The sequence below is a fragment of the Carassius auratus genome, unplaced genomic scaffold, assembly GCF_003368295.1.
Source record: "Carassius auratus strain Wakin unplaced genomic scaffold, ASM336829v1 scaf_tig00215912, whole genome shotgun sequence".
Lineage (NCBI taxonomy): Eukaryota > Metazoa > Chordata > Actinopteri > Cypriniformes > Cyprinidae > Carassius > Carassius auratus.
Genome location: NW_020528306.1, coordinates 701,109 through 727,092, shown reverse-complemented (window position 1 = coordinate 727,092; position 25,984 = coordinate 701,109). Strand labels below are relative to the sequence as shown.

The following is a 25,984-nucleotide window of genomic DNA, read 5'->3' as shown; positions in this document are numbered from 1 at the left end:
ATGATGTCATTATGTCGAGCGCAAAAGAACCGGTGAACCGTTTTCTTCAATCGGTTTATTGAATCGAACTGTCCGAAAGAACTAATGATGAACCGAAAACCGATGCAACCGGTTCTTCACTCGTGAACGAGTCAGTCTGTTGTTCGTTATCTGGCTTGGCTCGGTGTTCATCTTCACAGCAGTTCAGTCAGTGTACTGTTTGAGTGCATGCATTACTCCGGGATATTGGTTTGTTTGAACTCAGAGGGAGTGTCAGTCACATTAAAAAAGTGAACAGCTCAAGTCATTTGTGGATTAATGCATATTAGAGATGCAAATCATTTAAAACGATTCAGTTCGATTTGGTGAACTGAATGGTTCGTTCGCGAACCGGATATCCAGACTGCTTTGATTTGAACTCTCTCTCTCACAGACACGGAAGAGAAGACAATGCTGAATAAAGTCGTTGTTTTTGCCATTTTTGGACCAAAATGTATTTTCGATGCTTCAAAAAATTCCAACGGACCCTCTGATGTCACATGGACTACTTTTTCTTACCTTTCTGGACATGGACAGTATACCATACACTCAGTTTCAATGGAGGGACTGAGATCTCTCGGACTAAATCTAAAATATCTTAAACTGTGTTCCGAAGATAAACGGAGGTCTTACATGTTTGGAACAGCATAAGGGTGAGTTATTAATGACATAATTTTCATTTTTGGATGAACTAACCCTTTAAACTTCTCTTACCTGTAGTGATGTCCACACCAGATATTTTAATGCCTTTTTTGACACATGTGGGGAATTTCTGTCCATGAATCAAAGCCCTCAAGCGCTCTATCACAACGTCTCTTGAAGCATTGATTTTTATGTCAATGGAATATTTAAACGACTTCAGAGGAGCTGCAAAAAATGTGCAAAGATGAAAATAATGAACCTGTAAAAAACTAAATTGTACTTTTATTTTCATGCCAGTTGTCAACTTGAATTAGAAATAAAGAGTGACTTCATTACCAGGTGGTCGCCGGCAGAACGTCCCGTCAGTTGGAAGAGAAGAGATGCATCTGCAGGTATCATTATGATTGGGGCCACAAACACCATGTTTAGAGCATTGTTCAGAGGACCAAACGTACTGATTCTCACACTTACACTGGGTTTGGTTCACATTTGAGAGACACACTGAAAATCATACAAATTGTTAATGTAATGGAGAAAACATATACAAATAATTTTTATTTATTTTTTTTGATGGGAAGAGAATTGCATTACACCTCTTATATGTCTCTTACCTGTAGTCATGTCCACACCAGAGATTTTTATGCCTTTTTTGACACATGTGGGGAATTTCTGTCCATGAATCAAAGTCCTCAAGCGCTCTATCACAACGTCTCTTGAAGCATTGATTTTTATGTCAATGGAATATTTAAACGACTTCAGAGGAGCTGCTAAAGATGTGCAAAGATGAAAATAATGAACCTGTAAAAAACTAAATTGTACTTTTATTTTCATGCCAGTTGTCAACTTGAATTAGAAATAAAGAGTGACTTCATTACTAGGTCGTCGCCGGCAGAACGTCCCGTCAGTTGGAAGAGAAGAGATGCATCTGCAGGTATCATTATGATTGGGGCCACAAACACCATGTTTAGAGCATTGTTCAGAGGACCAAACGAACTGATTCTCACATTTACACTGGGTTTGGTTCACATTTGAGAGACACACTGAAAATAAATAAATTGTTAGGATACTGGTGAACCCATCTAGAAATCATTTTCAGATTAATGTGGATAGATTGGCATTACATCTCTTATACTTCTCTTACCTGTAGTGATGTCCACACCAGAGATTTGTATCCCTTTTTTGACACATTGGGGAAATTTCTGTCCATGAATCAAAGCCCTCAAGCGCTCTATCACAAAGTCTCTTGAAGCATTGATTTTTATGTCAATGGAATATTTAAACGACTTCAGAGGAGCTGCAAATGTTGAAAAAAATCTACAATTATCTACTGGTCAAAATCAGCTTCAGATTTTAGGATCATACCTCTTGTCAGTTTGGATTAGAAATAAAGAGAGACTTCATTACCAGGTGGTCGCCGGCAGAACGTCCCGTCAGTTGGAAGAGAAGAGATGCATCTGCAGGTATCATTATGATTGGGGCCACAAACACCATGTTTAGAGCATTGTTCAGAGGACCAAACGTACTGATTCTCACACTTACACTGGGTTTGGTTCACATTTGAGGCACACACTAACAATTAAACAAATTGTTTACATATTAGAGAATACTCATTTATTTTTGTATTAAAAAAAAAAATTGTGATTATTGTAGACAAAATGGCATTACACCTCATATACTTTTCTTACCTGTAGTGATGTTAACAGTAGATATTTTCAAGCTTTTCTTGATGCACACAGGGTATTTCTGTTTGTGTATCAGGTCCCTCAATTTCTCTATCACAGCTCCTCGTTGTGCTTTAATTCTTATGTCAGTTGAGTATTTGAACAGTTTTAGAGGTTGAGCTATCAAAAATAGACCACATTTTTAATATCCTTTATTGTGAAATGTCCAGTATTTTGTAATGCTCCCTGATAGCACACAGTTAACGTCTGTGTGTTTTCTCCTGGTATTTGTAATTTTTTGAGTATTTTAGTGTAGGCTACTATATATTTAACTAATTTATTAACTAATCCATTAATGAACAAAATGTATCTCATGAGAAACATTAATTGCAGCTTAATATTTAATTGTGCACAGATTTCAATTCATTTACTAATGAATTACATATGTGTATTATTCTATTAGTTATCTACTACTAGCACTATGACAGATGAGGAGTAATTTTATAAAATAACCTTACTTGTATTGAGATTCACATTGGTTATGGTGATATTTGGGCGGACGCTATATGGAAATGAGTATCCTTTAAGAAGTGTCCTCAGGTGATCCTGTACCATTTGCCTTGAAGCATTTATTTTGATGCTGATCAAGTATTTGAATGATTTCCAATTTGCTGCCAAAAATCAAGAGAGAATAATCCCAATAAAATAGGCATTCGTTCATTTTCTTTACACAAAACCTGTGGTCATGTTGAAATACATTTCTTTGGTAAAAAAAAAAAAAAAACCTTGCCAAAAATGCTGTTAAATTTATATTATTGCTTAAGTAAAAACTAAACATCAGTCATATTTCTTTAAAACACTGTATTACTATTTCTTTGCTATGACAATCCACACTAGTAAAAAAAATGTCCTACTTAGACTTACTATATTTAGTTTTAAAAGAGTTCTCTCATTTTAGTTTTTTAAATGCTTTCATCAAAATGAAAAAGTAATCTAGTTGAAAACTTTTTCCACCTCAATTTCCAACTGATCAAATCTCAATGCATAATGCCTCTGTTTCTCTCTCTCTCTGTCTCTCTCTCTCTCTCTCTCTCTTTTAAACAGTTATTTTTACAGCACATATTGAACTCAAAATGGTTCCTGTTTTTATCATGTGGAATGAATATGTTGCTCTTTAGATTAATCATTGAATAATCATTTCATTATTGGACAATATAGCCCCATCTTTTATTAACACTCACACTGTCGTTCTTGTTTTAAGTTGTTTCCAATTTCATCCAGGTAAGGTGGCTGGAAGTTAGAGGAAAGACACAGAACTGCTGTGAAGTTTATCAGTAATGCGTGTCTACAGTTCTATCAGTGATCACTCAAAACATGTTCATTCGGAAAAAAGTGTGCATATATCAAATAACTGCAAAGATTGTTTTGAATCAAACATGATTAAAAATGTGGTTTATCAGGGTGCAAATGTGCAAACTATGGGGAAAAAAGCAGTTCCTTGTTCCACTGCATTCCATTGAGTGTACTTACCAGTGTTGTTTGCCATGTATTTACACCAAGCATTTCCTTGCTCACTGTCTGTGCATGACTCAGGCTTTGTATTTTCAATGATGTAGTCACGTACAACATGATTATGATTCTCAGAATCATTGAAACAGATGCCATGCCTGAGAGGACTAAAATAAAATAAAATAAAATAAAAAATAAGTGTGAGAGTGAGTAATATTCATATTTTCTTTTTAAGCCCAATAACATTATGAATTACTCATACATAGGGTGAGTTAATAATGCAACTTTGGTTATACGTATGCTTTTTTATTTTTTCACTTGTGTAAATCAATTCACTGCCTTCAGAATACAAGTTCTGTGGCATTTGAGCAAAATGTATAATTTATTAAATGATTTGCTCTGACTAAATGGAACAATGTAAACAGATTTTTCTGGAATAATCAATTTGCACATTGATGCCTACACATATTAAACTTCATCTAATTGTACCCCAATGCCATTATGTACTGTAAAACAATGCTTAGCTAACACAATGCTGTTATCACAGTAAAATATTTTCCATAAACGTATGTAAAAATGCAATATCCATAAACGCATGTAAAATATGGATTTATCTGTAATATGTTTATCTTATCACACAATTGGACAAAACTTACTTTGTTGATTGGTGAAGCAATTATACATACACATCTTTAACAGAGTCACCACATTCCTCCACTATTCTTTATATTGTAATTGATAGGTTGTTTGACTAAACATAATGGATGAAAAGGGCTTTAAATTGGTCTTACCTTGATTTGGTGTCCAGTCTCAGCTGGTATTTTATTATAAAGAGCGGAGATCTGACTGCCTGCAGACTATCTGACTGCAGACATTTTTTGTTAGGTGAAGCCTCTGTACTTTAAGAGGAAACTGAGCACTCACAAAACAAGTGTCTCGTCTGTTTGTTACTTTGTTAGGGTTTGATGGCAATCAGAAGGAAAGATAAATGTTTTAGATTTTTTACATTTTTAAAAAAGATTAAAATGTTTAAAAAAATAAAATACTGCCATCAGAGCACTAACTGAGAGCTATAAATTTGAACATTTATTATACTCGAAAAAAACTTTCTAATTTAAGTGAACTTCACATAAACCCATATATAATAAATGTCAGATTTACCTGCTCCCTTCAGAAAGAATTAAATATGCAGGAATTTTCTAAAGTTGTCAAACACTAAATTCTAAATTATATATAGATGAATCCTTAAAGCTACAAATGGTTTTGATTTTGTCTTTTTTTTTGTGCTTTGATTATCAGACATCACAACAGCTGGGTTATAAGGTTATTTTTGCTGCTTTAAGAATTGCAGTTGCTGAACATGACGCAGAACTCTTAACCTTTTCTGTCCCGCTTCAGGTCTTAAAGTCTCTATTAAAGGGGGGGTGAAATGCTATTTCATGCATACTGAGTTTTTTACACTGTTAAAGAGTTGTATTCCCATGCTAAACATGGACAAAGTTTCAAACATTAAGTTGTACGTTTGAAGGAGTATTTTTGTTCCAAAAAAACTTGTTTGTCACAAGTTTCGGAAAGTTTTTTTCGAGTATGGCTCTGTGTGACGTTAGATGGAGCGGAATTTCCTTATATGGGTCCTAAGGCACTTCTGCCGGAAGAGCGCGCGCTCCCGTATAGCAGAGTACTGAGAGCATTCACTGATCAGAGCGAGAGCGTCGCGAAATGTCACAAAAGAATTGTGTTTTTGGTTGCCAGGGCAAGACAACCCTGCACAGATTACCAAAAGAGAAACAGCATTAAGGGACCAGTGGATGGAGTTTATTTTTACAGAGCATCAACTGAGTTGTGCAAGTGTTTTTGTTTGTTCCCTGCATTTCGAAGATGCTTGTTTTACAAACAAGGCCCAGTTTGACGCCGGATTTGCACATCGTTTATTTCTTAAGGATAATGCAGTCCCAACGAAAAAGGGTCATGATCGTGTGTTGGAACTGCATGTGGTGAGTAAAACTGCTTCAAATATCTCTGTGTTGTTAACTTCGCTATCAGCGCGTAAGCACATCAAGTAAACAACATGCGATGTTGTCATCAAACTGCACTTTCCACATGTACAGCTTAAAAAAAAAAAAAAAAAAAAAAAAGACGACATAAAGTGGAACTTAGTCATTTTCCAAAACCGCTAAGCAAATATATACAGTGTCAGTACATACCACATAGAGACGCCTTTGCTGATGCTGCTCTTGTTAAATTTCAGCCTCTGGATCTGTGTCACAGCTTCCAAACGCTCTAAGCGCAAAAGCCTACTGGCGCTCGTGATTCTTTAGCTCCGCCCACACGTCACGCCTCTAGGCGCTCGTGTTTTTCCGGGAAAAATCGGTACAGACTATCTTTCTGTTACAAATATAATAAAAATAAAGACTTTTTGGAGTTATGAAGGATGCAGTACTACTCTATAGGTACTCAAGATTAACAGGATATTGAGTGAAAACAAGCATTTCACCCCCCCTTTAATGAGTTAATGAGTTGAATCAAGTGTGTTCATACACTTGAATCAAATGACTCATACATATATACTTGCATGCACAGTTTTGAGGCAGCTTTAATTGCCTTTTTGGTAACTTCATGACCTTATTGACAACATAACGACATTGCATGCTTGTAGTTTCATTTTCAGTTTAATATGAAATTGTATAGCCTACAGCGCACACCGCCGCATTTATGAGTGAATTAAAGAGCATGTGCTACAGGCACAGTATAACGGCTGACAGGAGATAATATTTTTTATTTTTTTTACAGACATTTGGCCTGACAATGGTTCCCTGTTGTTCTAATGAAGCTCTCTTGTCACGTGGCACTGGACATTGAGGCTAAGTTGGAGTTCGTGTCTGAAAGTCTCCCATTTGGTAGATTGTAAAGACATTCGTCTAAATAAATGCAATTCTTGCCAAGAAAAAAGAGACAAAAGCAGCAGTTTTGAGTGGGGTGTGGCCAACCTTAATTAGCTCTGCACCTATGGTAATTGCGTTTCATAGTTTTAACGTGTTAAACTGAAGAAAACAAATTAATAAAAATAATTGCATGCATTAACAAACTAATTTTGAAAGCACTAATCGTAACAAAAATGAAAAGCAATTAGGATAACAGTTGGGGCATGTTGACTGGGGCAAGATATTCCTCATGTAAATTGGCAAATGTTTCCATGTATTTACCTTGATCAAGCATGTGTCTTTAAAATGTATTGGCCGATAGATAAACTAAAGTGCATCCCTATAAACTCAAGGGCCATTTGCTGTCATCTATCCTAATAGCTTATTTGGCTCCATTTTACAAGTCAAGATTTCACATCCCATACAAATTCAATAGGTGACACAAAGTGTTTAATCTGTCAATCTTAGGTCATAAAATTGTTTAGCCTATACTATTTTCATTCAAACAAAATGCATAGGAAAAATTAATTACTAAAGACTAATTATCCTCAAACTCCCTTTATTTATAATTTGGAAAAAGGCACATGTGGATTGTTGGGGGGGCACAGAAGCTGTGGTGATGGTATAGTATGAAATTGTGCTCTTAAGCACTCCACTCCAAATTGTTTTATCAAATACAACAAGTATTCATTCCACATTACAAAATGGTCCAAGTAAAAACATACATTTGCAACAACCCTCCATTTTACTTTACTAGATATGCAATATATAACACCATCAAATCTACCGTACATGCATATGAAAACTAAGGTCAGTTCTGATAAACTCAGAAAAACTTCACTTGAGAAGAACAGGCACACATCCTTGTCATAGTTGAGGTGAGAATCAGCACAGAAAGGCACTTTGCAATGTTTCATGTTTCAGCCATCCCTTTAAAACATATGAAACTGTAAAACACAGAAAACAGATATTTTTATGTTTTTCTTTTGCGTTCACCATGATGATAGAATTGTAATCTCTTTAAGAGTTCCACATTCTTACTATAGGCTCTTTAACCTTCAGTTGCAACTTCGGTAGCTCCCAGACATCCATTTATGGCATCCATAGTTAGGCCACCAGCCACTGGCAAGTCCTGTATAAATGAGAAGCAACATTAAATAAATAAATAAATCTTTATTTCATACATTGAAAAATAAAAATAAAAAATAATATATATATATATATATATATATATATATATATATATATATATATATATATATATATATATATATATATATACAAATAAAAAAAATACTAAGGAAAAAATAATACCTTTATACTTTCAGTTTCTATTTGTGCCATTAATTCATCTTGAGCCTGAAATGTATATAAATATGTATAATTTCACTAGTGAAATAAAAACAAACCAGCAAAAAGATGCTAATGATGTTGCAAAAAGTTCAATTTAATTTCATATAAATGCTATTCTTTTATACTTCCTATCAATCTAAGAATCCCCCAAATTATCACCCAACACAATTGTTTTCGACAGTGATAATAAGGAATGTTTCCTGAAACACCTAATCAGCATATTAGAATGATTTCTGAAGGATCATATGACATTGAAGACTGGAGTAATGATGCTGAAAATCTTTGTCTGTAATGGGATCTGTAAATAATGTTTATGTATATATGTATATATATATATATATATATATATATATATATATATATATATATATATATATATATATATATATATATATATATATATATATATATATATATAGAACCCGAACCCAAATCCAAAAAAGTTGACATACAAAGTTAGATTTGTATGTCACATTATTTACAGATTCCATTATTTACACACACACACACACACACACACACACACACACACACACACACACACACACACACACACACACACACACACACACACACACACACACACACAGCATGCACAGGATGCAGCAGTTGAGTTAACTAATTTAAAAGCTCACTTGTATAATCTCCTTTGCTACAGGCACAGGCAGTGACTCAGGAGCAGGAATTGTTTCTGACAGTCTCTCTGATTGTACCTTGGAGGCATAGGTTGCTGTTTCGAGAATCTATGGGAAAGTGCAAAATATTCTATTTAGACTCATTCAAGAAGCTAACATGATTTAATGCCTGATATGCACACTGTAGGCATGTCTGCTCACCTGTTCCTCTGCAGCAGTTGTGTCAACAGCTACTGTCTCGGTACCAACAAATTCTCCAGTGATGGGGTCACTCGTGGACTCAACTGGAGGCTTGAGCATGTGAAAACCAGAGGGCAAAAAAACATGTTCAAAGTAATTTTTAAATCTAAAAAGATTCTGAACAAAAATGCTTGGAATTATACTAAGAAAGTAGTTACCGTGGGTTCCTGCAGTAGGACCGGCTGCTGCTGCTGCTGCTGCTGCTGCTCAGGCTCTGGTTCCACTAAAGCTTCTGTAGGTACTGCAGCTTGCTAATAAAATAAATAAATGTTATGTCTGCAAATTTATTCAAGTGAGCTCTTTTTTTTCTCAAAACAGTAATGTTGAACAGTAGTCGCAGGGGTCCAAAACAACTCTGAGGTCATTTGACTTTCACTGGATAGACAAAAACACTGAGATGGATCTCCATTTATGTTTTCTAAATCACACAGCTATAAAGACATACAGGTCTGACTTACATTCTTAAGATATTTTGAAGAATGTTTCAGCTGTTTTTTAAAAGTAGAAATCAGTTGGGTACAAAAGAACAATGTGCCGCTTTGACTTTCATAATATAGACAAGAACACTGAAGGCCCAATATTCTTTTGGAGTATTGGAAGAACAAACTGGATAAAATCAAATCAAACCAAAACAAAGTTTGTTTAGGATTTGTTTTGAGAGTTTGAAACAGGTGGAAAGGTTCCCTTTAGCTGGTAAACACGTTTTGCTTTACATATACAAATATATATGTTAAATCAAGTAAGTAAATATATATATGCCATATAATTAAATGTTCAAACATTCATATGCTTTCTTAACTGCTGTTTTTTCCCCCACTGCTTTCAGTTTTGTCGTGTGTACTGTTATTGAGACGAGAGACTACAACACATGCAGCATATTAAAAGAACTCATATATCAGAGCCTTGACATCAGTCAGTTAGTCAAAGGGGTCCAAGACAACTTGACTTTCATTGTATGGGCACCAAGATACATCTGTGTATGTTCCAAAGAAGAAAGAAAACCATACAGGTTTGGAAAGACATAAGAGGGAAAATGATATTAGCATTTTTTTTTAAATAATTTTTGGGGTAAGCTATCTCCAAAAAATGCAGAATGGATGAGTAGGGTGGGGGGTGTTCTAAAGTTCTAAAGTTCTAAAGAACTTACCACTTGAAACTCTTCTGGTTCAGGCTCTGCATGTACATCCTGTAAGAAAGGAAAGAGCTTGTTGAAAATATATATGTGTGCGTGCGTGCATGTGTATATTTGATAGCACTAGTTAGTAAGTGTGCCTTAAAAACATGGAACAAAATGTCCAAGGGAATGTGAAAAGTATGGCTAGAGTGAGGCTCATGTCATGCCCAATTATCCAAACAAGTGCACAGAATGGACATGACAAAGTCACCTGTTGTGCATGCAAATACACTCATGCAAAGAGTCCATTGCAATGTGCCATGAAGATGTATTGTGTCAGGCACCTCCGTGACTTCTGCAACTTTGTGGACTTCAGTAGGCTCATTTTCAACAGTTATGGCTTCGGCTTCAATGTCAGGATCTCCCACGATCCCAACAACTTCCAATGCAGTGTCAGCAACAGGCTCAACTTCAGCTACTACTGTTTCTGTCACAGTTTCAACTGCAGCAACAGTTTCAGCTGTAGTCACCATCTCCTTTGGCACTGGTACCTCCACCACAGGATCTTCAGCAGGAAGCTCACCTTCACACTCAGTGTTAACCGTCTCAACAGGTTGAGCTACAACATGTGTCTGCACCAGAACATCATAAAGACAAGAAAACACTTAAAATAATGTACACTAAAATAAAATGCTCACGTTTATAGATTCTGGGCTTCAGATGTTTACAGTAAATTGAATTATAGTGAGTTGCATGTTAACCCTGTAAAGCCTGACATATTATATAATATTTAGAAAAAGGTAGTCTTCTGAAATCAAACCGTGTACTGAAATGTTAGACAAAATATGATAAAAATATGATAATAAAATATGCATCATGTTCAATACATCATTTTAACATGGTATTTATTCATGTGATTCTTCAGAAATCATATGCTGATTTGGTGCTCAAGAAACTTTTTATTTGAATTATTTATTTAGATTATTATTATTACTTTTTGTAACAATCTGAAAGTCTTACTGTCACTTTTGATCAATTTAATCAGGCTTTGCTGAATAAAAGTATTAATTTCTTTGAAAAAAAAAAGAAGAAAAAAAATATTACTGACATCAAATATTTTAATAGTAGTGGGAGATCATTTATTGAACACAACAAACAATTATTTTGCATTACAATCTTTGAAGAGTGTTTATTGATTTAATTATTTTAAAAGAACATTTCATTTTGTTTTGTGGTGGCAAAACAAATAGTAAGAAACCAAAAATAACTAAGTAAATAAAAAGTTATATAAATTTATTAAGATAAAATTATCTATCTATCTATCCATATATATATAAACCTACCTCTGTGGCTACAGGTGTAGTGTGCTCAAACTGGACCTGTGAATAGCATATTTTAAAAAGATCATGATTAAAGAATGAACACATTTCATTGATAAAGTCTTATACATACCCATTACAAAGTCTTATTTGTGTATGTTCTATAGGCATGCTGTATATATGTGTAAAGCTAGAGTCCTAGGTAGTATGGGTTAATATGTTTTCTTTACACCTCATAAAGGAAAGTTATGAGAAAAGCATGTTAGTGCAGCCTGAAAGGTAAGGTGTGGCGCCGGAGGCCTGATAATTAGAAAAAAACACCTTTACCAGCCCATTAGTGTGAGTGGCCAAAGGCAAGGGTGTTTAGTAGATAAACAGTAGTGAAATGTCAAGGGCTGATGGGATATGGCATGTTACCATACCTTAGATTCTGCAGGGGTAGATGCTGGCTCATCTGTAGATGATGTGACCTAAAAAGCACAATATTTTAAAACTCAATGTCCATTTCACACTAAAGATTATTTGTATTACACAACTGTCTATCATAAAGTCTCTTAAACTACAGTAAAATACTGACAATCATAACATTTTACGACAATTTAATTTATACATTATGAAACAACAACAAGAATCTCAAACCAAAAGTTATGAATTTAGACAAATCTCACTTTAACAAATAGTGAGAAATGGTAATAGTAATAGTAATAGTAATAATAGTAATAATGCATGTTCATTGCAGAGCAAAGTGTAGCACGAGTACAACATATGCATGTTGCTGAAATATTGAGTATGATGAACACTTGCACTTGCTTAACAGAAGGTAAGTGCACCAAATGCCCCCTGTGGGAACAGAACAAAATGTTCCATGGCTAATTTAACTCTTTCTGGGAAAAAACAACAACAACAAAACAGTATGGCTTTTCTGAGATCTTCCACTGTTCCAACTCTCCAGTGCATGTACTGTACTTGTGGAAGCCCATTTCTGCCATACAAGAAAAAAGTCATGCTTTGGTATCATAGTCACAATTATGACATAGCAAGTAATAATTATGACGTTGTGGAAATTCTATACCTATCAGCATATGGAAATTAAGTTTCTCTTTTAAGTGGGCCACACTTAAGGTTGTACGAGACAAAAATTTTACCTATAAAAGTAAACCTATAAGCAATCATGAATGAAAATTAATGCAATAATGTGAATCTTTTAAAACATGGTAAAATTCATCTTCATTAAGCATGAAAATGCTACAAGACAGTGCTGAGAAAGTTTTACCCCATCAAACATGTTCAAATAGCACATAAACTCTAGCAGCGCTAAAATGTTAAAAACTAAAACTAGAAAATCCTAAAACTAATGACAAAGGAAAAACTAAACAAATCTAGGTTAGATAAAAAAAAAGAACATTAAAAACTATAAAAACCATGGTAAAGTATTACTATTTCATTTATTTGTTTATTTGGATCCCCATTTCATGTTTAATATATGCTCACATCATGCTCAGAATGACATTTAACTACATTCATTGTATCAACTACAAAAAAGACTTGTACAAAACACACACACAACTGTTGTCACAAAGATTGTCGTTAAAGACAAAGGAGATTCTGTTAGCCACCACGGCTCCTCAGAGCTGAGCATGTGTTTATGATATATAAAGAAATCTGCTTCACATTCTTTTCCTTCAAAAATGGTTACAAAACAATGGCTATTGTTAATTAAGTTTTTATTTCGAAAACAATTGCTTTTACAGTTCTAATTTTCAAATCTAGTAACTCCCTAAATTCAGAGAGTTGAATTTTACGATAAATTATTAAAGGTGCCACCCCCCTGTCCCCCATTATCATGCATGACAAGGCCATGCACCCCACCCAAACACATACCTCGTCTCCACCCACCTATCTGCACATACACATATAAGCTCCTCCTCCACACTGCCTAACATACTAGCCACTGAAACGCCCACATTGGCCCCTACAAACAAATACTAGGAGAAGAGAAAGAAAGCTGGGCGGTGGGGGGACACACAGAGAGTACAAAACATTATTTTTCCACTAGCTAAACCCCTTCACCAAGCCTCCATCCATTAAGGTGGGAGCTCACCTGCGTTTCCACAGAGACATCCAGCAAGTCAAAGGGCTCACGAGGGCCTCGAAACCAACTGAGAATGAGACCCATGCTGTCACAGACCTGACACTCCAGTAAACTATAAGGGTATGTGTTTGGATGTCCAACCCAAGCACTTGTGATGTCTGTGAAGCGAGAGGAGAAGCTAAAGCAGTGCTCACAGGAAAAGAAGGGTGGGCTTTAAGAGATTGGCTGCTCTTCAAAAAACAGAAGGGAGGGTGAGGTGCAGGAGTTTGAGGAGAGAGTGGCAGTGACTTTATATTAAGGGGGAACGTCAGCTTGCATATAGGCACAATCAGTTTTAGGGAAAGTTACTTTTAAGAGTAATGCATTACAATATTGCTTTACTCCATAAAAAGTAAATAATTGTGTAATTATCTTTCTCTTAACACGGGGACAGGAGAGGTGTCAGTAAATCAATGGGAAAATAAAGTAACTTGTGTTAATTATTTGAAAAAATGAACTCCGATAATGTGTAACAGTTACTTGAAAAAAACTACTTTGATTACATAACTTGCGTTACTTGTAATGCATGAGAAATTCAAGAATGTGAGGTTTCCTATTGAAATGATGTGTATTCGCCCTCAAAATTTGCCAAACAACAGTAAATGTGAATGCACCTTTATGCTCAGTAAGCAACTATAGGGCCTGGTACAAAAAAATAAAAAATAAAAAAATAATCACAGACCCTTTCCAGGGCTGTATTGGGTGAAATATATATATATATATATATATATATATATATATATATATATATATATATATATATATATATATATAGCGTTTCCTTGTCCCCCTCAGTTTAAACTGTGATCACTTTACAATCTGAGCACCCCTCAAGCTTGTGCCTGGGACAAAAAGTCCAGTTGCCCACCCCTTTTTTGGCAGCCTTGCTTATGATGATTAGACTTACTAAAATATAGAGTATGTGTGAAACCAGGCCTAAGAAAAAAAACACGAGAATAACTACCCTCATATATTCAACACTTTCCACAAATTAAAAATCCTGCAGAGCCAACTGGTGTTCAATGATAAGCATAAAATATTGTTCCTAAAAAGGGAGCAGCATTCAGAAAAGCTTATAAACTTATTTAAAAAAAGAAAAAACTGCAGTTCGGAAAAATCTGCCATGGCTCCAGGCATGCTGTACACAATGTTGGCTCACTAAAATATTGCCCTCCTACATTGCAAAAAGTGATTACTGCCAGGCAAATATTTTTATATTGGTTCCAACAGTAACATCTGAATGATAAATTAAAGACTTTTTTTTTTTTTTGGAGTTGAATGTAATAACTGATAATTACTTCCTTCAATTTTTGTTGTGCACTTGATAATTATTACCAGCTCTGAATCTATTTGACTGACCTCAAAGAATGGGGATCAATAGCAACTTACCTCTGATAATGGAATGGCAACAGTGTCATCTAGCTCTTTTGCAGAGGGTTCCACTGGGGTTTGTCTTAGGTCCTCTGCAGCTTTCACCACTTGGTCTTTGATGGTATCCGTGACTGGGGCTTCTACCATGACTGGTTCTGTAGGAGTAACTTCAGCAGGAGGAACTTCAGCAGGAATATCAATGGGAGCAATCACTGCCAGGGGAATCGGAACCGCAATGGGACACTCTGAGATTTTAGAAACTGGAACTTTTGCAGGAACTGGGGCAGGGACTGCACACACTCCTGGGGTTCCCTTTCCAGAGGAGACGAACCTCTCCTCCAAAGCCTTTCTCTGGGCATGCTACTCAAATCAAATGAAAGAATTAGAAATAATTGAGTTTTGAAATCAGAACAAATTTATTTCTTATCTTTAGTTCAGTTGACCTCATAATGGAGTTATACAGGGTTTAACCCCTTAACTGTCACTCACATTTTTGAACATTGACTTTGTAGTGCACGATCCAAACTTACATTTTTATAATTCATGAATAAAAATATTTTGTAACATGATATTGATGTACCATTTACATGGTAATGCAATGTCTGATTTAAAAAATTTGAAAGGATGAATTTTGAGATTGGTTAAAAATGTCTGAATCCAGTTGGTTCAGACATTCCTAGTCAAGCGATTTGGAAGAGTCAGCACCCCTTGGAGCTCTGGATGGGGCTAAACAGAATGGACAAAAATGCTAATCATGTCATAATGGAACCATAATCTCATTATTATCACACTCACAGCTTCATTATCCAAAAGCACGAGCTGTTCAGTGCAGTTTACATAGGCCTCAAAAGAATTTAAGCTCTCATTGTGCATGTATGGGGTGTACAGTGGCCAGCAAAATTAAGGCCAAATTATGCAACCATGTGTGAAGACCAGCATCAGCGCAGACAGAGCCAAATCAGCCAAAACATGGGCCACGTTCCATGAAACAGGCCAACATAACAGAATAAATGGCCTGCCGTTTGGGTGAACAGAGGAGGTGGGTAGAAAAAAGAAGAAAAAAAAAAAGATAGGAAGGAAACACATTTTCTTCAAGGAAGGTTGTGGATGGGCCTACAGCTGAAAAATATGAGCTGATTGGAACTGGCAGTTGAGCTAAAAAAAATGTTTCTTCTGTTTTGAAGGGTGGTTAGCAACAAACAGGGAGTTAAAATGCACTCAACCCCCAGTACTCACTATTTCCAATTTTACCAGGATGATTAGCGACGATGAAATGTGCCCTGCTCAGGACCAGCTGTATCTGGGGGCTTAACAGCTAGAGAGATAAAAGATACCCCTCTATTTCTGTACTTGTGTGAAATGCAGTTCTGTTGATATGACTGCACGACAAGGATTGAGGATAACAAGTGAGCATTAATCAGCTACATGTTAAGCGAAGCAGAATGAAAAGGGTGAGATTTTAATGGCATACACTTTAAAAAGCTGCTGTAAAATTCAAACAAAGAGTCCAGTGTTCATATGCACAAACTGTGTGTTTCATTATGGCACTGGCCAGAGGAGAAAAAATGTCTTGGAGTGGTGAGGCATGGTCAATATAGTGCAACATTTCTTTGCACTGAGAAAATGGAAACTATGTCACTTTCTAAAAATATATTTATTAAAAAGCAATGGGTTTATAATGGGTCTGTTATAAACAAAACCATTGGATGCAAACTCTGGACGGACTGCTCCTGTTAGAATGTGCCCTGAGCCATATTTGGAATTAGACTCACCCAAAGGACGTGCCAAAATCAACAAGAGTTTGGAGGTGGGATCAAAAAGCAAGATTTGGTTTATTGCACCGACAGAACAAAGAAAATAGACCACAAAGCAAACCAATCACACTTTAATTAGAGGCGAATCACACCATTGGAATATACACAAAAACACACAGTAATTATTATTATTATTAATCTGGTATTTATTGTTATCAGGCACAATGCTAAACAGTGATGGTCAGAAGTCAGTAGTACTGTATGTTATTTTAAATGGGCATTTCAAATGCACAATCCAAGCAACAATTTAAAAAAAAAAAAGTTTTACAATGAAAATATTTGCAATATTTAAAAAATTATTGTTATTTATTATTTATCTATTAATCCAAATGTTTCTAGAGATACAAGGTTCTTATGGGACACACCCCTTGAATTACAGATGGCACTGCAAGTATAATAGTCTCAGAAAAGATCAATAAATTCTTCATATGGAAATGGACCAATGACCAGAAAAACATGACGACAGTTCACTGAATATTATTTATAATAAATAAACAGAATTAATTAACGTCATTGGAGAAAAGATAGCTAAAAATGAATTATGCTACGGTTTATTAAAAAAAGAAAAGAAAAAATATATATAAAAAGTCCATGCAAAACTGACAGAACAACCTACAAAATTTAATTAGACATTAATTTTGGACGCTTTGTTTGGAAGCTAAAAAATGTATCTGAATTGTTTGCAGGACAATGAATCTGAATCTGAATACAAATAAAAAATAAAAAATAGTGGGAAAGTAAATGTACTCACCACTTTTCTCATTCGGCGCTTGTTCTGCTTTCTCTTGCTAGGCATGTTTACTGTGAAGAGTGTGTGGAATGAAAGAATAAAAAGTATGTTCTTCTGCAATGGATGACGAGCGGGCCGTCTCTGCTCTGGCAGTCAGATAACAGCAGTCAGAATGACAATACGCTTCTATTTAAAGGCGCGTTGATTTGTTTCATCTGTCTGTCTGCCGATGGGGGAAGGCAGTCCACACATCTCAGCATCAGCCTTCATCGTCGTGACATGAAGTGGGCAGACCCCACAGCTCTTTGCAAAGTTGCATAACATTATTACAATCTCACTTTTGAAAGCTACTCCACATGCACGCGATTCCAGAGAAAACATGAAAACATATGATAGGAAAGTCTATTTAAAAATCGGTGTTTTGCATAAGTGGTGTTTTAGTTGGACACGGCCATGTAAAAAGTAAAACAAATGTTCCACGTTTAGATTAACAATTGCGTATATTCAACACTATGTGTGAATGTGTGTTACAAATGAAAAAGCTGACCAATTCATTTTTAATTAGACCTATACATACACATATAGGCTACAAGTTAGTGATTTAAGTTCTATCTACATACACATATGATGTAGCACATGATGTTCCAGTACATTCCTGCTCTATTTCTCTCAGGGACAACAAAACACTCACTCACACACACACACACACACACACACACACACACACACACACACACACACAACTTTTTGCATTTTTTAAATGTTTAAAAAAACTTTATTTTTTAAACCAGTTTTACAAATTAGGACATCCCCAAAGGGAGTTTTTTTTTTTTTAGATTTTGTCAGGTTTAGATCACTTTTGGGTAAAAATGTGTCCACTGCAGACAAACTACTAACTATAAGCAATTAGACATTCTGTGCAACTCTAAATAATTTGCATCTACACGATGCACGGGAGTAGGTACGGGGTTAAAGTGTGCTTAGGTTGCTACAGTTTGATTGTTTTTGTTTTGCAGAATGTTCTTAAAATATGAACAAATCAAGTATTAAAAATATTGTGCGCTATAATGTGCATGTAGGTGAGATCAAACCTGTATGCATTGCATTCTTGATATTGATTGGAATGGAAATGACTTCCTGCATCTCATCTTACAGGTCTTCTTTTGGGTCATTGTCTACCTCAGCCACTCCTTTTTACACACAGATTACAAACTCATTTCTCTCATTTAAACACCTCCTTTCATTTCCATCCTTGGCTGTTTATTTTTCCATATCACCCTCTGTCCTCCTCCTTAGTCACCACTGTCACTACTTAAATCAAACCCTCTACCAGCTGTTAGGACCTATCTCCTCTTCACATAATTAAAAATATTAATAAAAGACGTTGGACACTTGAGTCTGAGCACATACTGTGTTCATTCTTTAATTTAAACAGGGAATATAACAGTACATTATTTCACTTCATAATTTCCTAAAACTTTATCATCATTTTTAGTAACACCGTAATGTAAATATAATTGTGCCAAACTTTATTAATAATATTATAAGAAGTAGTTTAGAACATCCTAAGTGTACTAGACATAACTGGATAGGCTGACCATCTTAGATCTGTTACAAACCAACTAGACCAGCTTTATAGCTTAACTAGATTTTCCTGCAGTTACCGCAAAAAAACAAACACATTTGTTGATCAGCTGAAACCTAAAACACTTATCTTTTTTTTTTAATATCTGTTCCTGTAATGTCACTTTGTGTTCTTCGGCCAGTCTTTCAGAAAAGTGTTTCTATATTTCTCCGTTTGATAGTAATCAGAGTCATTGGGTCCTGGCGAGTCATTGAGTTTAAGGTGAGGAACACGTCTTCAGTAGACGGCGTCACTGTGTGGACTCTTTGTTTAACACATTTAAAGCACCAGGTCGGTATCAGGGGTTTCACAGAAGGATCTACTGCCTAATAGAGACCCTCAGTTAATGTAATATTATATGTATGCCACAGGCACACTATGCATGGTCGCCCATCAAAGTCCTTCACTGGTAAGAGAAAGTGAACAGTTAAAACAAATTTGTGGCATATGACATAAACAAGAAAAAAAAAAAGTCTAATTAAAGGCTTCACAACATCTCACCTCCAATATTTCCTTCCTAAAGTGGACCTCCAGAGTCTGCAAAAAAAATAAAAGCATAACAATGTTGTTTAATATATGTCAAAATATATATTTCATGAACATATTAATGAGGACAGAAGGATGTACATGGGCTACAATCTGTAAAATTCTGCACTGCAATTCACAGCAGAGGTCAAGTTACATTAAGGTATGCCACGATAGTTGATGTCTATTTTAGTTGATTCTCCCGCTTGTGCTGCGGGATGACGTCTAACGTTACACACGCACCTTAACTTTGTCAAAGGTAACAGATCTGGTGGCCAAATCTCACATTAAGCGCATCTGTTTAAGCATCCGGGTTTGATAACTGACATTCATTTCATAACACGCGATAATCTTCTCTGGCATCTGTCTAATTTTTGTCGCTTTTCAATATAAGTTAAAGATAACGTAAATATAAAAGAAGAAACCATAGACAGTAAAAGAAATGGACACAGCGACCCCATTGGAACTCAATTGAGACTAATGAAGCCCATTTTTAGCGTTTTTTAGCACTTCCGTTTCTGACGCGCAGACTCAAACGAAGCTTGACGACGTCAGCAACCTGTCTGACAGATGTAAATCTTCTAGTAGCTGTGCGTGCAAACTGCCATCGTTAATCTTGCAGAGACGGCGAGCTTGAGCGGGGAGTTCTTTGTCGTGAATGAGCAGGAGTAAGTATTCTGATTAATTATTTTGTATAGTATTTTAAAATGTAACGCCAGTACGCCATATTAAGTTAATTACCTGTGAGCTTCTCCTCCTGTCTGTACGGTAATGCGACAGAGAGCCGAGTGGTTATGACGCAATCGTTAGCCTATTTTTTACAAAAACTGTTTATACGGGGCCATAATGTAACATAGAAGGTAATGGAGCCCTGTATACATTGTCGTGTATCTTTAGAAATAAATAATGGACAAACGGAGTCTTTAAACGCCTCAGATGTAAAGTTATCCGCCGTTAAAGTGACGCCAAAATGAATGGGAGTCAATGGGAATGCTAACGCAAGTGAAGTTCTGCTAAAAGATGGCAGCCCCCACCCGACTTCAACTTCCGGTCGAGTTCCTTGCCCCCTGGAAGAAACCATAACATAAAACAATTCACAGTATGATTTCCGGTCATGTCCAGCGCTCGCGTTTCAAAATAAGAGTTTAGAATGCAAACGAACCATTTCTGGATTCACTTTTCTGTTTATTTTTATTAGTAGTAGTTTAGCGAAATAGTCTAGATGGTGCTGTAATTTTACCATTATTTTTTTTAAATTATATTTTAGGGTCGGTTTCTCACCTTTTTTTTTTTTTTTTACATTTTGCATTTACTGCTCATTTTCAGTAAATGAGCAGTAAAGCTTCATATAAAGAAAGACCACCACAGGACATGTAATCTTCCCTTGTATTTCATGTCAGCTGCACGCCTTTAATAAACAAAGCCTTTAACACAAAACAATATCAAACCTAGTTTAATTTTAAGACCTTTAGATGGTGCTGTTGATATGCATTAAAATGCCACCCAGTTAAAGATGTGGCCATGCTCCTGTAAGTTCCACAATTTCAATTAATGTTGATGTTTACAAAGCTTGTTTTCTGCCCAGTTATAAACCCACTCAAATGTTTTTTTTTTGCATATAGTTTTTTATGTTATCTAAGAAGTCATTTATTTTTTGTTTTTTTTTTAACCGGCTAACTTTAAGATTGTCATTCAATATAATTCACAAAAACAATAAATAGGCTACTTTAAATGTAAAAAGTATTAAGTTTAAAAACAATAAATACTAAAAGTTATTAATCCCATTAATCATGGGATACATTTACACAAAACATTCACAAAATGTCAATCTATTTTAAATAGCAGATATATTTTTAAAATGAATTTCATCATTTTACCTGATGCTTTTAAGTGTAAACATTTAAAACTGCTTTTGATATACCTCTTCCACCCATATAGTTTCCTTCTATTGTCTGACTGAGAATGCATTAACCCAGATTCTTCCAAATGCCAAATTTTGCTTTTAGCATCATGGGAATTATGTTACATAAGAGGGCAGCAGAAGTGGAAAATAAGATGAAACCTTGGTACCCATTCCCTGAAACTGATGAAAAGGGAAATACAGTAAAGGGATATAAAAATATACTTCCCATCATTTCCACTAAAGTGTATTGCTTTGTATATCACTTATATTCATTTTAATGCAAGCTGTGCATTAGAATCTGTGGAAAGCAACAAGCATAATGGCAGAGGCAACCTTGAATAGCAATCAAAGGCTGAAGCGAAGGTGCATTTGTAAATAAAACTGCACAGCTGATTCATGCTTTTGCTCCATGTGAAACTGAGAGCTTGAAATAGCCAATAACAGATGGTAAAGGGGCCGGAATCAACCGTGTGTGTGCCAAACATACAGCACACATAGCTTGTAACTCCACAGGCTGTCTGCAACCCCCTTAGTCAGTATCACTAGACTAAATGGTTTTCCTCTAAATGGAGCCAAAAAGATACCAATGTTTTTCCAGATTTTGGGTGTTGTTGAAATAGCTTTAGCCAATGTTGAGGTGCTGCACTTTGTTGTCTCTGCATGTGTTTATACTTTACAGTCACTATGTCAGAATTGAAGCAATAATAAATTGCACGTTTACTTTCTTGCTTATGTAGTAGTAGCTTCTGTAATCTAAGTCATATTGAAGTGTAAAAACGTAGCAAAAATTCCTGTAGCTTATGTGTTTTCAAGCTGCTAAGAAATAAGTTATTATGGGATAATGAAAGACATAATGGAATACATTGAATACTAAAAGGTACTTAAAGTCAATATTTTCGCTCTCTCTCCTCTTCTCATAAGTGTAGGTTTAATTAGCTATGCATTCATTTGCTTTACATGGTAATCTAACTGTGAGAAATATCAGTGTAATTTATGATTCTTTTGAAATGTATTCACAGCAGTGTCTTGCATGGAGTTTTAGTGGATTTTGTATACTATGCATTAAACATGCAGGATTGCAGAAGCAAATAATAACAGTGGGTTGAAGTACTATAAATACAGTGCCAGTTCTGTCTTATTAATTACAATATTGTGACATGTATAATAACTGAGGCATAGGATGAGTTAAATTGAGACATTTTTGTTCTGTATTAAATAGCAGTTTAACCAGATGTGGATATGTAGGTTATGTAGTTTTTGGTTTAAATATTTTTATTATTAGAAATGTTAGCAGATAGTCACTTGTAAAGAGACTTTTTTTTAAAAAACACAAACATTTTTTTTTGTACAAAATACAAAAAAATATATTTGTACAAAATACAATGCAAAATAAATTTTTTACAAATAAACATCCACCCCCCATCCCCATCCCACCCAAAAAACAAACAAACAAAAAAACAGACCCTTAAGTGCCATCCAGTGGTAAAAGTAGGTACTGAAGGCATAATAAACATATTAATCACAGGTATGTAAAAAGGCAATAAAAGGGGACCACATTTTTTTCAAATAACACAATCTTGTCTATTAGGCTATACCTGATTCTTTCAGAATTTTGTGTACTTGTCAACTACTTGTCTCCACAATTTAAGAGTTGGAACATATTTTTTCTTCCAAAACAAAAGGATACGTTTTTTTTTTTTTTGGTAGGGATCAACCCATATGAAACAAACTGTTGTTGTACCCGTGTAAGTCTCAAAAATTCTTCAGAAACTCCAAATATAATTAATTGCTGGTTCAATAGGAATGTCCATTGTATCTGAAAAAAGTTGGGAAACTCTGTAATTTGGGACACAAGAAATAAGTCAGGCTGGCATCTAAAAATTAACATTTGTCACACAGTGGAGACACTTATTAATATTTGATGCAATTTACACTTGGAATAATGAAGCCTGTGAAGCACTTTAAACTGATTGAGACAATGTCTTGCATTAATGGAGCATCTGTGGACCAGTTCAAGACTTTGTTCCCAGACTTCATTTCTACTGCAAGTTCTTCTTCCCAGGCAGATTTAATGTTCTCCATAGATGAACTCTTCAGCTGTTCTAAGCCCTTATAGAGCAGGGAGATGTTACTTCCATCTCTAAGACATCTTTCCAGAAATGTGTCCAGGTATATGGGTGTAGCAGTGACATAATTAGCAATATTACACTTCATAAAGTCTCTTATTTGAAAGTACTGAAAGAAGTGATTAGATGGAATACTGTATTTCTCACACAGCGGCTGAAAGGAAGCTAATTTTCCATTTATATTTAAATCCCCTACGTTTCATAACCCTACATTTTTCCAAAACTCAAATGCACTGTCTAACATTGAAGGGCAAAAAGAGGGGTTGGCTGAGATAGAGAGTAAAAATGACATTTGGGTGAATTTAATATGTGTTTTTAACTGTTTTGAAATACGAACAGAGTTATGAATAACAGGGTTATGATTATGAAGTGAACTAGCTATACCTTTGGGTGATAAAAGTATTGCATTAATAGAATATGGGAGACATTCCTCCTGTTCCAACACCAACCAGTTCTCCTCCATCAAGACCCTCAGGTTTGCAGCCCAATAATAATAAAGAAAATTAGGTAGGGCAAGCCCTCCCTGTATTTTGGGTTTACACAAATGGTGCTTAGAAATCCTATGGGCTTTATAGTTCCAGACAAAAGGAACCAGTGTCCAGTTTTTCAAAAAGATTTGGGCAGAAATACAGGAATGTTCTGCACTATATACAAAAATTGTGGGAGAAATATCATCTTAATTGCGTTTACCCTACCCACAAGAGATATAGGAAGTGTTCTCCAGCAATTGATCATGGATTTAAGTTTCGATAACAGGGGTTGAAAATTGGCCTTAAATAAGTTGGAAAACGTTTTTGTCACCTGAATTCCTAGGTATGTATACTGTTCTGAAGAAATTTTAAAGGCTAAATGCTGAAGCCAAGAAGAATCTTTGATAGAAACTGGCATCAACACACTCTTGCCCAAATTGATTTATATCTTGCAAATGTACCATAGTAATTTATCAGATTAAGGATATTTGGAACGCTACTATTGGGCTCAGAAATAAATAAAATTACATCGTCTGCGTATAGCACTCATTTATTTTCAGTACTTCTGGTTTATAGCCTTTAATTCCAGTATGTGTTCTAATAGCCTCAGCTAAAGGCTCAATCGATAACGCAAGCAAAAGGGGTGACAGTGAACATTGACATTGAATGTGACAACGAAAAGACATTGTTTGATTTGTGAGAATTCTTGCACACAGACTTGAGTACAACAATTTAATCCTGAAATGAAATTATATCCGAGATTAAATTTCTTCAATACGGCAAATAGGTAAGGTCATTCAATTTGATCGAATGCCTTCTCTGCATCCAATGACAAAATGGCTAGCTCTTGCTGAAAGCCTCTTGAAGAGTAAATTATGTTAAAAAGATGCCTAAGATTAGAGGAAAGGTTACATTTTGGTATGAAGCCCTTTTGATCTGGATGAACCAAATTTCTAATTACTGTGTTTATTCTGCATGCTAAAGTTTGTGCCAGAATTTTTTGATTTGTGTTTAAGAGTGAAATAGGTCTATAAGAACCCAGTTCCTCTGGGTTCCTTCCTTTTTTTGGACTACAGTAATAATTGCCTTGGTTAGGGAGGACGGCAGAGACTGATCTATAAATGTCTGTTTATAAACACTATATAAATAAGGTGAAAGTAATTTGTTGCAGGCTTTATAAAATTCATTACAAAATCCGTCTGGACCCGGAGTTTTACATCCTTTTAGAGATTTTATCGTACCTGATATTTCTTCAATAGTAATTTCCGCGCTCCTCAATTTGCTCTTGATTTAATGAGGGTACATTTTGTTGGTCTAGAAACTGAGTAATAACTGTAGGATCTATACTTCCTTTCGACGAATACAGTGCTTCATAAAATGATTGAAACCTACTATTTATATCCTTAGAGGAAGTAAGAAATTCTCCTGTGTCTGATTTAATTTTCTATATTGTTCGTTCAGATGCTATTTTACGAAGTTGTCGAGCTAAAAGTTCCAAATTCAAATTATTTTTGTTTTACATACTGAAAGGATTTAGAAATTTTAGAACAGAGAAATTGATTAAATTTACATTTAAATGCACACATTTATATATATATATATATATATATATATATATATATATATATATATATATATATATATATATATATATATATATATATATATATATATATTTCAATACATGGATGTTTAGAATTTTCCATATCTAATTCGTGAATTTGAACTTCTAATGCATCTAATTCATCCCTATTTCTCTTTCTCTGAAATGCTTGATAAGAGATAAATGTGTCCCATAACAACCCCATAGAAATGTCCAGCTTGTCGTTCATTTCAAAAAATGTTTTTATGTTGTTTTAAGTGATTAATAAAGACATT

General features: G+C 35.1%; 2 protein-coding genes and 1 long non-coding RNA gene across 6 annotated transcripts in view; all 3 read right to left on the bottom strand.

The window, feature by feature from the left end:
* LOC113096358 (uncharacterized) overlaps positions 1 to 5,315 on the bottom strand; it is a 31,747-nt gene extending 26,432 nt beyond the window's left edge. Inside the window, exons 1-11 of the mRNA XM_026261729.1 lie at positions 4,622 to 5,315; positions 3,852 to 3,997; positions 3,563 to 3,611; positions 2,840 to 2,992; positions 2,346 to 2,501; positions 2,065 to 2,229; positions 1,802 to 1,954; positions 1,536 to 1,700; positions 1,272 to 1,424; positions 997 to 1,161; positions 733 to 885 (exon numbers count right to left, since the gene is read on the bottom strand). Coding sequence (XP_026117514.1) covers positions 733 to 885; positions 997 to 1,161; positions 1,272 to 1,424; positions 1,536 to 1,700; positions 1,802 to 1,954; positions 2,065 to 2,229; positions 2,346 to 2,501; positions 2,840 to 2,992; positions 3,563 to 3,611; positions 3,852 to 3,986 — 1,447 coding nt within the window. The 5' untranslated portion in view covers positions 3,987 to 3,997; positions 4,622 to 5,315. The remainder of the gene's footprint in view (positions 1 to 732; positions 886 to 996; positions 1,162 to 1,271; positions 1,425 to 1,535; positions 1,701 to 1,801; positions 1,955 to 2,064; positions 2,230 to 2,345; positions 2,502 to 2,839; positions 2,993 to 3,562; positions 3,612 to 3,851; positions 3,998 to 4,621) is intronic.
* A 1,975-nt stretch (positions 5,316 to 7,290) lies between these two features.
* On the bottom strand, positions 7,291 to 17,737 carry LOC113096347 (fibrous sheath CABYR-binding protein). 3 transcript variants are annotated; one of them, XM_026261714.1, is made up of 12 exons: positions 17,480 to 17,737; positions 14,933 to 15,274; positions 11,835 to 11,882; positions 11,437 to 11,472; positions 10,438 to 10,731; positions 10,127 to 10,165; positions 9,138 to 9,230; positions 8,941 to 9,030; positions 8,740 to 8,847; positions 8,066 to 8,110; positions 7,793 to 7,883; positions 7,291 to 7,698 (listed from the first exon to the last, which is right to left on the bottom strand). In XM_026261714.1, exons 1-11 carry the CDS (start codon positions 17,522 to 17,524, stop codon positions 7,803 to 7,805), a joined length of 1,221 nt encoding a protein of 406 aa, XP_026117499.1. In that variant the 5' UTR covers positions 17,525 to 17,737; the 3' UTR covers positions 7,291 to 7,698; positions 7,793 to 7,802. The 3 variants fall into 3 exon arrangements, with proteins under 3 accessions (XP_026117499.1, XP_026117500.1, XP_026117501.1); XM_026261715.1 differs by having other exon boundaries at positions 10,438 to 10,725; positions 17,480 to 17,735; XM_026261716.1 differs by lacking the exon at positions 8,066 to 8,110.
* A 1,118-nt stretch (positions 17,738 to 18,855) lies between these two features.
* On the bottom strand, positions 18,856 to 20,078 carry LOC113096341 (uncharacterized). Of its 2 annotated transcripts, none has more exons than XR_003288494.1 (3): positions 19,851 to 20,078; positions 19,584 to 19,619; positions 18,856 to 19,488 (listed from the first exon to the last, which is right to left on the bottom strand). It is a non-coding gene; the product is annotated as an uncharacterized LOC113096341 (long non-coding RNA). The 2 variants fall into 2 exon arrangements; XR_003288495.1 differs by lacking the exon at positions 19,851 to 20,078 and adding an exon at positions 19,765 to 19,835.
* Between the last annotated feature and the right edge of the window lie 5,906 nt (positions 20,079 to 25,984).